At 48.0% G+C, this 12,187-nt stretch overlaps 1 protein-coding gene across 1 annotated transcript in view; it reads right to left on the bottom strand.

The window, feature by feature from the left end:
- AGAP2 (ArfGAP with GTPase domain, ankyrin repeat and PH domain 2) overlaps positions 1-2,629 on the bottom strand; it is a 122,188-nt gene extending 119,559 nt beyond the window's left edge. The window contains exon 1 of the mRNA XM_082205380.1: positions 2,107-2,629. Coding sequence (XP_082061506.1) covers positions 2,107-2,266 — 160 coding nt within the window. The 5' untranslated portion in view covers positions 2,267-2,629. The remainder of the gene's footprint in view (positions 1-2,106) is intronic.
- Positions 2,630-12,187: the final 9,558 nt, after the last annotated feature.

The raw sequence follows: 12,187 nt of genomic DNA, 5'->3' as shown, positions 1-12,187 counted from the left end.
GCCCAATGCATTTTGGCCCAAAAAGGACTTCCTCTGGACAAGAGTTAAGAAACTATGCTTAAAGCACACTTCTTTAAAAAATAATGTTTTTATATATTTTAAGCATAGTTTATTCATTGTTCAGTTGTCTTGTTTTATTTTAGTAGAAAAGCCCCCCAATGGAAGCACTTTGGAGCCGTAGCCATAGCAAACCAAGTCACTTGTGAGCATAAAATCCTAATAGCTGATGGAGGCCCCTGACTGCAGGTGGCCATTGTTTCCTCATTACGTATATAATTTCTGTTCCAGTCTTATCCTAAACATTTGTCAGGCTGCGGCTGTGCAAATGTAGCATCACAGCAGCGCTGGTGTAACAAAGCTGGGAAAGTGACCAGCGCAAGGCCGTCAAAAATTTAAATATGAGCAGACTAATTTCCTTTAAATTGACGCTTTCAAATGCATTAACAAATTAAACACCTGTGCTTAACAGTTAGCCCAGTGCTGTGGCACTCACTGGCAGGTTGCTGATCCATTGAGTAGATGTACTTGTTACTCATCAATTAGGTACAATACTGCCTGCATGCTTTTCATACGGGTGCAGATTTGCAGCATGATCCTGATGACGTTTCGCATGCTTGAGCCCTATTGATTTCAGTGAGGTTTAATAGTGCTCATGCTTACTGCATTTTTCGCCCCATAGGGCGCACCTAGTTTTTTTGGGAGGGGGGATAAAGAAAAAAAATATTTTCCCCCCCAGACGCGGGGCTGGGGCAGGGGAAGCCCCCAGAACAGGCAGCTCTCCACAAGCCGTGGGAGCCCACTCTCCGCAACCCTTGGGAGACCGGCGCGCCGGACTCCCGAGGGTTGCGAAAAGCTGCCCGAAGCCTGGGGAGTGCTGAACAGCGCGCCCCAGGCTTCAGGATGCAGGCTGCTGTCCGCAAGCCTTGGGGGGCCTGGCGGGAACTCCCGCGGGCTCCCAAGGCTTGCAGATAGCTTCCTGAAGCTTGGAGTGCGCACCGACCCCTCTCACTCTCCAGGCTTCAGCGAAAGCCTGCATTCGCCCCATAGGACGCACACACATTTCCCCTTCATTTTTGGAGGGGAAAAAGTGCGTCCTATAGGACGAAAAATACGGTAGCTTTTGGATATCTTGTACCTCTTATGTGCCACCTCCCCAGTTTTTTGTGATGGAAGCCACTGTGAAAAAGAAAATGCAGACATTCTAGGAAGAGGCCTTATATGTATTAAATTCACCCGTATGATCAGTCAACTAAAGTGGGGTTAGGGAATTTCCAGTCTGTGGTCTGAAAGTGGCCTTCCAAGCCTTGCTGTACAGCCTTTGACAATCTCCAAAGGCAACCCCCACCCCTATAACTGCAGGGCCCCCCCTTCACCAGCCCATCTCTGTGCCTTGCCAGATTGTCTTCTTGAGCTGTGAGGGTGCTTCTTGAATAGATGTGTCTATGGGCATAGAAACGTCCGGCTCTTGTGCAGCTGGAATTCCCCCAGAAGATGGCCCACGAGGGAAGGTAATTCTCAGGCTGAAAATGATCCCACGACCCTGAACTAAAAGTTCAGTCAGATTAGAAGCTTGCCCCCCTAACCCAGACTAGTTTGTGATGATGGCAAGGTACACCTGGCAAGGTAACCAGGCTGCCAGTGGGAACAACCTGGCCAGCTCTTGTGCCTTTAGCATCAGCTAGGTGAAGCTTTGTGTCATGGATAGATAAGCCCTGTCACCTGATGATGTTGGTCATGTATGCTGCTGCTAAAGGCAGAGGAGCAGGAGGCAGTAAACAACACCACTTGGCAACTTTACCTACAATACATTTCTATCTGGATGTTAGAGCCCTTTCATTTCAAGAGTCAGTTTGACTCTTTTGGGTTACCACTCCCTTCCTTCAAGACTTTCAGAGACTTTGAGGCTTTGTGGTATATGCAAATTGAGAGAGTTAAAGCAATTTAAAAGATTGACCTATTAACGGGCCCCAGGAGAAGTGCGGAGGGAGGGGGAGAAGAGTTCACTCCAACAGAAAGTGTTTTTAAATGAGGGGTCCGAGAGAAAAATGCTTCTAGCCTGCCCAGACAGTCCCTCCATCGCTCCCTTTGAAAGGCCCAGCCCCGTACCTCGCACGATGCTCAGGGAAGTCTTGATGCTGCTCTTTAGATGTGGGTCCCCCACCAGCTCCACCAGCCGGAAAAGTTTGTTGAGCTGCACTTTAACGCCCTCATATCTCTGTGCCTCCGTCCGGATGGCTGCAGATGTCAACTGCCTTTGCACATTCATGATGGATGTAAAAAAACACACACAAAACCTCTTGACAGGGCAGGCAGAGGAATCTCAGCCCATGGTACAGCTCCCAGCTCAGTGTCTTCTCTTGCCAGAAAACGTACGGCTGCCTCGTGCGCAGATAAAGCACCGACCTCTCTCAGACGTTGGCCTGTTTCTCTCTCTCTCTCTCTCTCTCTGTGTGTCAGTTGAACTTCCTGAGCAGAGCGTCACATTTCAGAGCCACCTCTTTCGGTCCCCCCATCTCTATCTGATTCTGACACCAGGCAAGGGCGTAGCACAACCAAAATACAGCGCAGCTACTTCTCAGCCCCGGCTGTGTGAAACATCCTCCAAGGATCTCAGGCAGAACTGGATGCACCCACAGCAGGCGGGACAGGATTGGCAGGTGTTTGGAGCTCTGGCTTTCCAAAAGGTGTAATTATGGCAATGCTTTTTTGTTTTGTTTTTTCTTTCTGGCAGCTGCACCTAGATAAACAAAGGGCCATGTGAAGGCATTCGAGAGGCCAACAGGCATGCAGTTTGTCATCGCCGTCCATGCCTGCAGACACACCCATCCAACATTGACACATCATTTTTCGTAAGCGTATGTTATCAGCCTAGCAAGGAGAAACCAGCGCCAGGAGATGAGAGGCAGACTTGGGTCTTTAACGGGTGACCTCGCGAACGTAAGGCCATGAAAAGAGCCTTGCCAATGGCCACCTAGTCCAGCATCCTGCTCTCATACTGGCCAACCAACCACAAGAGCCCTCTCCCCTCCTGTGTTTTCTTGAAATTGGTAGTCAGTAGCAAAAAAGGTGGCGCTGTGGGTTAGACCACAGAGCCTAGGACTTGCCGATCAGAAGGTTGGCGGTTCGAATCCCCGCGACGGGGTGAGCTCCTGTTGCTCAGTCCCTGCTCCTGCCAACCTAGCAGTTCGAAAGCATGTCAAAGGGCAAGTAGATAAATAGGTACCACTCCAGCGGGAAGGTAAATGGTGTTTCCGTGTGCTGCTCTGGTTCGCCAGAAGCAGCTTAGTCATGCTGGCCACATGACCCGGAAGCTGTACGCCGGCTCCCTCGGCCAATAAAGCGAGATGAGCGCTGCAACCCCAGAGTTGGCCACGACTGGACCTAATGGTTAGGGGTCCCTTTACCTTTAGCAGATGGCCTCTGGCTGTGGAGGCAGAGCACAGCCATCACAGCTAAGTACTAACTGAGAGCCCTCTCTACCATGAATGCATCTAATCCTCTTTTAAAGCCATCATGTTGGTTGGGAACAAGTTTCTGACTCTTCCATGAGTTCTAATGTTATGAGAGAGAGAGAAAGATAAAACTAATCTCTGTCCACTTTCTCTATGTCCTGCATAATTTTATAAACTTCTATCATGTCACCTCTTATTCACCCAACTCTACAGGAGCCTTTTTTGAGGTGGGGGTGTGTGTGACCAGAATTGTATTCCAAATGTGGTCGCACCATAGATTTGTATGAACCCCAGCAAAATTTCAAGAAGCAAATGAAATTAGGGTGTGCCTATTTTGACCAGGATTGTAATCATACTGGGGTGTTAGGGACGGGGTAGTACCTCTGGTGAGGGACACATTGTGTTCCTTCTGGGGTAGTTTGTCCACCTTTGGTCCCCACCCTGCACTCAACTCTCACCTGTGGCTCCTAGAAGCTGTCAGCATGAGACAGCAGCCACACCCAAGGAATGGCTTCAACTAGCCGGCTAAACCAGGTGAGTGTAAACAATTGGGTCTCAAACCCTTGGTAAGTTAGGGACTTCCCCTGCATACGAAGACAAGCTCCGAATGAGCAGACAACACCAACAGTGGGTCCCAGGGTCAAGAAGATTGTTTCTGCGCATGCCATAGAAAGAAGTCAGGGGCAGGTGGGGCTCTTCAACCTAGGAAGGTAGCCCATCTAGAAGGACAACTCTGATCCTAAACCTCCACGGCTTTGCAGAATATCTTTGGGAGAAGAAAAGACTAAGGAGTAAACCCTACACAAATATGGAGTGGAGTCCCTTGAACGCCTCCTTCCAGCAACTCCTGCAGTCCAGCCGGTGCTTAACATATTGCTCTGCTTTCCTTTGGGTCACATCACTGAGGCCAAGAGGGAGGTCTTGCTGTCTGGGCAGCCATATAACACCGGCCCTGAAAGACCTACATTGGCTCCCAGTACAGTGGTGCCTTGCAAGACGAAAAGAATCCGTTCTGTGATTCTCTTCATCTAGCGGTTTTTTCGTCTTGCGAAGCAAGCCCATTGAAGGATTAGCGGATTAGCGCTATTAGTGGCTTTTAGCGGCTTATCTGCTGATCGGATCAGCTGATAAGCGGCTTAGCGGCTTAGAAAAAGGGGGGAGGGGGAAAAAACAGCAGGAACTCGCAAGACATTTTCGTCTTGCGAAGCAAGCCCATAGGAAATTCGTTTTGCGAAGCACCTCCAAAACGGAAAATTCTTTCGTCTAGCAGGGCATTCGTCTTGTGGGGCACCACTGTATGTTTCTGAGCACAATTCAAAGCATTGGTGCTGACCTTTAAGCCCCAAACGGCCTCTTCCCATTATACCTGAAGGAGCATCTCCGCCCCCATCGTTCAGACCAGACACTGAGGTCCAGCTCCAAAGGCCTTCCAGTGGTTCCCTCACTGTGAGAAGTGAGGTTACAAGAAACCAGGCAGAAGGTCTTCTCGGTAGTGGCACCTGCCCTGTGGAACGCCCTCCCACCAGATGTCAAGGAAATAAACAACTATCTGACGTTTAGAAGAAATCTGAAGGCAGCCCTGTTTAGGGAAGCTTTTAATGCCTGGTGTTTTATTGTGTTTTTAATATTCTGTTGGGAGCCGCCCAGAGTGGCTGAGGAAACCCAGCCAGATGGGCGGGGGTATAAATAATAAATTATTATTACTCCATATACACTGCCCAGGCTTGTGCCAAAGGGAGGTCATTTCAGTGCTGCTAATACAGTGGTTTGACTTCACCCCCGAGGTGCACTCCATTGTCTCTCGAAACAGACAGAGGTCTGCAACAACAATCATACAGAAACAAGCCTTCTGATAGGGTCTGGGGGGCAAGAGGTGTCGGGAAAGGGCATAGCTCAGCAGAGCAGCATCTGCTCTGCACACAGAAGGTTCCAGGTTCAATCCGCACCATGCAGAGCTGGGAAAGGCTGTCTGAAATTCGGAAAAGCCAAGCTGAGCTTGATGCACCAACAGCCTGGCTCAGCAGAAGGCAGCAACCGACATGCCAATAAAAATTATTAACTATTCTGCTGGAAGGGGATCGTAGTCTGTGGGCTCGTACCACACACCTGTTGCTGTACCAGGGCAGAGTCGCTGGATGAGGCATAAGACTTTGCAGAAGTAGGTCTCAGGGAGGGGTGCTTTTCTGCCTCCAACCTGTCTCCCTGTCATTAAGAAAAGAAATCAGGAGGGAATAGCTATCATTTTAAAGTTTTGCTTCAGGTGCGAAAGCATCTAGGCTCTCCTTAGCCTGAAGTCTGCTTTCAGTGCTAGGTTTCTGTAAGCAGTGCCCTCAGCTGGTACAGATGGAGGACTGCCCAGGATCCATGGGCAGCTGAAAGACTCACTGAGCTAAGTTTTGGAAGAGATGCCATAGTGATGTCAGTCCGAACTCACATTCCATTCTGCTGTTCCAGTGTTCCAGAGACCAGTGGTGAAGGCGGATTACAAGTTATGGAAACAAGCTACAAGTGCATTCAGGAGACAGCCCCAGGTCTTTTACACTGTGTCCCAAATCTTTCCACACATAACACTTAAAAACAAAACAAAAAGCACAGCGCCACTGAGAACCCAGCCACCTACCATCTTAGCTTCCCCAGAGATCCAAATTTGCATCTCTACATATAAATCAGCATATGCAAATTTTCTGCAAGTCTGTCATGGGCCCTCTAAGTAGCAATGCCCCTGGGTGCATTCTTGGTGGGAAACCACCAAGGGGTGTGGGTGAACAGAGGAGCCACTGGAGCAGGTGTGGAGGACCTGTGGCCTTCCAGATATTGAAGGATTACAATTCCCATCATGCAGTTCTGATCATTGGCCATGCTGCCTGGGGGTGGTTGGAGTTATAGTTCAACAAATAACTGGAGGCCCACAGGTTCCAGTGTTTCTCAGACTTGGGTCTCCAGCTGATGTTGACTGCGACTGGCATCAGATCTAGCTAGCAGGACCAGTGGTCAGGGATGATGGGAGCTGTGGTCCTACAACAGCTGGGACCCAAGTTTGAGATAGAATGGATTAGCCATTCCTGCACTGGAAGGATTTTGCCCAGAAACGTAGAACATTCCCCACCCAGAAGAATATTTTCTTGAACATGTCGCCAAGTGATTCTTTCACCACCGAGTAACCACAACTACGGTTGCCAGGCTGCAGCTCAGAGTTATGTGCTGTGCTTTTAAATTCACCATTGCAATGGGAGACAAGATAGCCACAGCTTCTCCTGCCCTGCACCTGCCCATTATTCCTCCCCTAGTCTTCTTGTGTGGCCTCTTGCCTAGCGGCATAACCAGAGTCCTGCTCACTGTAGCGGGTGGGGAGCAACGGGAGGAAGAAGTCATGGGTGCTTGTCTCCAACCACACTGGGAAAGGTAGAGACGTACAACACAAATCTCCGAGTTACACCTTGGCAATCCTAAGCACATCCAGCCCCCCCCACACACACCCAGAGTTAGAGACTGGAGGCTTCCTTGGCAGTTGGATTCACCTCTTAATTTAGAAATTCAGCCTTGCAAACCCACAGTCCCATGGAGAGGATGATTTGATGCTTGAGAGACTGGGGCAGGGGTCTGCAACCTGCGGCTCCGGAGCTGCATGTGGCTCTTTTACACCTTTGCCACGGATCCGGGGCGGATACTAGTGAGGGGAGGAGGCGCATTATGCGCCCTGACACTCCCCACTGTGGCGGGCGCTGTACTGGCTGTGACGTCGCATGGGGGCGGTGCATGCGTTAGTCACGCACTGTCCTGACGTCACCTTCCCGCCCGCTGTCAAATTGGACATTAAGGTAAGAAACAATATATGCAGTGTTATATTTGTTTTAAATGTCGCAATGGTTTTGCGGCTCCCAGTTGTTTTTTCTTTGGAATCGGGTCCAAGTGGCTCTTTTTGTCTTAAAGGTTGCAGACCCCTGGACTGGGGCAAGGCACCTGAGTGTCTCTGCCAGCCCTGCCACTGAACTTCAGGGCTCCTCAAGACAACCTGTTTAGATGAAGCATTTGTCCTGATTTGTTTGCACAAAGCTTACATGGAGGCCAGACTACAACCTTTGGAAGACTGGGTCTGTTTCGTTTGCAAGGCAGTTCTGTGGCAAAGAGCACTCATCCTGATTTGCTGTGGGACAGTGTGATATTTACAAGTCTTCCCACTTGCTTATATCACACTTTTATGTGCATTCCCCCATCACTTTCCTAACCTATAACGCAGCAGGAATGGGTAGGAACAAAAACGCAACGGAAGAACGGTGGGAAGTATTACATTTGATGTTAATTTGTTAAAAATTGATGAAACTTAGTAAAGAATTAATTGAACAGAGAGAGAGAGAGAGAGAGAGATGTTATGCTAGGGTGACAGAGCACTTTCACTGCACAAACTTAAATTTCCAGTATGTGCTTGAACAGAATACCGACAGTCCAGAGGCACTCTCAGAAACCGCTAGAAAAGTTATTTTCTTTGTGGCCAGTAGTGCAGTTAGGTAATTTTAGACTCTAGACCAGACTTACTTCAAAATGTGGTAAGCCAACTCTGCCGTATTTCGGGCCCAGGACTCTGCCCCAAAATCCTGTCCTGAAGGCACTATACCTCTTGGCCACCATTTGTTTCCTGTGGGGAAGAGATTATGGCTTCACATGGCTGTGTGTAGCATTGTATCTTAATGGGGCCTCAAAGAAAAATCACCTCTACTTTCGGCAGCAAGGGTTTTTGAGTCAGACTGCCTAACAGATGGGAGTCAGCAACTGTATCCTATTGATGATTGCTATATTTTCCTCCATCTCTTAAATGCTAATGCAGTATGATCTTCTTTTGCAGCTGAGGGGAAGGCACACAAAAAAACAAAACTAACCCCCTCCCCTGCAGTTCTTCTTAAGAGTCTTGGATCACACTCAAGAAGGCTTCCTCTCAGTCTGGGTACAGATTACCACTCACTCTGGCTACAGTGCTCACCCACCACTAGTATGTGAAGCTGAGTACACATGACGCTAGCCACAATCCCTCTCTGTCCTGTAGTTTCTTGACAAATACTTTGTTTGATGTTTGATACTTTCCCCCAGAAACCAGCGTCCATCTGATTTGAAAAACTAAGGTGGGGTGTGTACACACCATACATTAAAAACACGACCCTTTCCCTCAGAATCCTAGGAACTGTAGTTTAATAAACAACAACAATACAGTTGTACCTTGGGAGTTGAACAGCTTAGTTCTCAAACGTTTTGACTCCCAAACGCTTCAAACCCGGAAATGACTGTTTCGGTTTGTGAACTATTTTTGGAACCTGAACGTCCGATGAGGCTTCCTGCAGCTAATCAGAAGCTGCACTTTGGTTTTTGTGTGGGATGTGAAACACAAGAGCAGTCAAGTACAACATTCCTAGAGTGAACATGTTTACACATGGGGAGGGATGTTTGTCCAGCCAGCAGGTAAACTTCCTGTTTCCTTCTGGGCTGCGACAGACTTCCTCTGCATGTGACTAGAGGTGGGTGTGGCCTCACCTGTGCAGGTACAGTGGTGCCCCGCAAGACGAATGCCTCGCAAGACGAAAAACTCGCTAGACAAAAGGGTTTTGTGGTTTTTGAGCTGCTTCGCAAGACGAATTTCCCTATGGGCTTGCTTCGCAAGACGAAAACGTCTTGCAAGTTTGTTTCCTTTTTCTTAGCACCGTTAATACAGTTGCGACTTGACTTCGAGGAGCAACTCATAGAACGCAGTGTGGTAGCCTTTTTTGAGGTTTTTGGTGATTTTTGAAGCTTTTCCAAAACTTTTCCGACACTGTGCTTCGCAAGACGAAAAATACGCTAGGCGAAAAAACTCGCGGAACAAATTAATTTCGTCTTGCGAGGCACCACTGTAATGACAAAAGCACAGGGCAGGGCAGCCATCTCTCTCTCTCTTTCACCACATGCATCAAAAACACAACATCTACTAAGCCAAAAATGCCCTCTTGGCTTCCAGCCAAGAGAGGACAAAGCGACTGTCTTCTTATAAGAAAGATTCCAAGTGTATGTTACTTCATTAAGCTAAGTCTGCCTTCTGGGATCTGATTGTGAACAGAATGTGAGTAAACTCTTTTTATACTTTTGTAAAAGACTGTGTCGTCTCTTATATTTTGTGAAGGAATAAGGGGAAATTACCAGAATAGTTATTATAGAGGCTTTAGAGAGCCTGAGCAAACGCAGCCGTTGCAAAATTTAAAATAAGGGGAATGTTACTCTGCTGAAATTGTGGAACTTGTTAACACAAGTTGGATAAGGATATAATCAGACAATATATCCTCTCCTGCATCCCAGAACATTCCCACATTTTGAACGTTTTGGAAGTTGAACAGACTTCCGGAACAGATTCCATTCAACTTCCGAGGTACAACCACTGGCGGATGAAGGTGGGGGCAGGGGGAGCGGTCCATCCCGGTGGGGGGGGCCGTTTGACATCACGGCCACCCCTGCCCCCACCCCCGGGACGTGCGCCGCTTGCTGCGCACCCTCCCAATGCACACCACACACCCCCACAGGCGGCGTGCCACACCCCCTGGGATGTGACCCACATCCAAGTTCTGGCACAGGCAGCTCCGCCAGTGGGCACGACTGTAATAATATGATGCCACCCATCTGACTGGATTCTATACCCTCCAACATTTCTCCTATGAAAACAGGGGCCTCCTGCTCCGTAACAGGAATAAAACTTTCAGGAATCTCTGGCGGTGTGAAGAGAGATTCAGCAAGGCTTCATGATAGACGGCCAGTTGGGGACAAATCAAGTGTGCTCCTTTTACAGTAGTCCAGACATGAGGTCGTTGTTATCACAGGCCTGAGGGCCAAAGGATCAGAACCTCAATTCAGCACACAGCTTGATTTATTGTGGCAAAGGGAGGGATATATATGCCTTGCCTTGGCTGAGAAACTGATTGGATATGATGGGTTGATGTTCGGCTTTTCACTTAGAATCACTCGTTTTCTTGCCCCTTCCTGCCCCCTTGAGGCACGGAAGAGCCATAACATCGGTAAGCTAAGCTCAGAAAACCACAGCCACAGAGGTTCTAATTATACATTAAGGAATGTAATAAATTGATATGTACTAAAAAATATAGCCGTACACCTGCACAAGTGATTGCCAATAACTGACAATGTAGCAGAAACACTTTCCTCATCCTCAAAGCACATTACAAGGTATCAGCGACACCTCACAACAATCTGGCGAGGTAGGCTGGTGTCATTATCTTCTGGGGGAGGGAGAGCTGTATTTTTAGTAAGTTCGCTGCTATTCAGTTCTTAAAGGCAGTGGGGCCTTGCAGGAAGAGGGGAGGCTGCCAATATTATTCCCCAAAAGTGTTCCAGTTACTCCAACCTGTGGCAGCAGAAGCCTCAGTCACTGGGGCAAAATCCCAACAGGTGGAAGCTCTGCACAGAATGAGTGACACCTTTGGTTCTTTGCTGGCCTTTACCTCTGAGATTGGGTCTCACTCCAGATGCCATTTCCGTCCCTCGCTGGCACCTTTGTCGGCTGCCAGCTGCCTCCACTTCCTCTCACAGACCACCAAACCTCCCGGTGCTAACCTCAAAAATAAATAAAAAAAGGAAGGGAATAGAGATGAATTCAATATGATTGCAGAGGCCTGTGCACAAAGGAGCAAAACAAAACTTGTGTTATCACAGATAACACACTCTGATAACCACCGTTGGGAGTGCTCTGCGGGTTCAAAGTGCTTCCTACGTGACAAGCTACATCTGTTGAAATACCCTGCACTATTTAAAAGTGCAGGAGACTCTTTTGCATCTAACCACCCTGTGCATCATATACATTATCTCACTAATCTTTCCTTTAAGCTTATAACACAGGTCATGAGAACATAAGAGAGCAGCCCTGCTGCTTCAGATAAGCGGTCCATCTGGTATAGCATCCTCCTTGAAAGAGCCCTCAAGCAGGGCTCAAAGGCAATTGTTGCCTGTTATTGCTCCAGCTCCTGCCTCCACCAGCTGCTGTTATTCCACAGCATCCGGCCTCTGAATTTGGAAGAAGGTTACATGCAGCCATCATGTTTAGCACCCATTGCCCCAGGTTGGTAAGTTAAGTCTGGAGTTGTTGAATATAACACAAAGAATGGTCCCAGCTCCTGCCAACCTAGCAGTTCAAAAGCACGTCAAAGTGCAAGTAGATAAATAGGTACCACTCCGGCAGGAAGGTAAACAGCGTTTCTGTGCACTGCTCTGGTTTCGCCAGAAGCAGCTTAGTCATGCTGGCCACATGACCCAGAAGAACAGTCTGCGGACAAACGCTGGCTCCCTTGGCCAGTAAAGCGAGATGAGCGCTGCAACCCCAGAGTCATTCGAGACTGGACTTAACTGTCAGGGGTCCTTTACCTTTTTTTTAATCCAACTTAGCGTGTGCAAATTGCATAAAATGTGGCAGGACATTACATAGCCACTATGGCTAGTAGGCATTGATAGCCTGATCCCCCCAGGAGTTTGTCTAATCTTTTTGGCAGCCTTCAGTATTATTATTATTATTTTTTTATTACATTTACCAGTCATACAAAAGAAAACGTTTCAAAGCGACATGGCAGGATAGAACACAAGAAATAAAAGCATTTTAAAACCAGAAAAAAGTAAAGCAATGAACAATGCAAAATACGTAAAATGCTCAGTCAGTAAAGTATTAAGGAGTCTTACTCGCCTCACTAAACGATGAGCGTCACCATAGGAAACAACTTAAT

The sequence above is a fragment of the Podarcis vaucheri genome (assembly GCF_965113315.1).
Source record: "Podarcis vaucheri genome assembly, chromosome: 2".
Lineage (NCBI taxonomy): Eukaryota > Metazoa > Chordata > Lepidosauria > Squamata > Lacertidae > Podarcis > Podarcis vaucheri.
The sequence above is the reverse complement of the archived record's forward strand: the minus strand, read 5'-3'. Positions and strand labels throughout refer to the sequence as shown.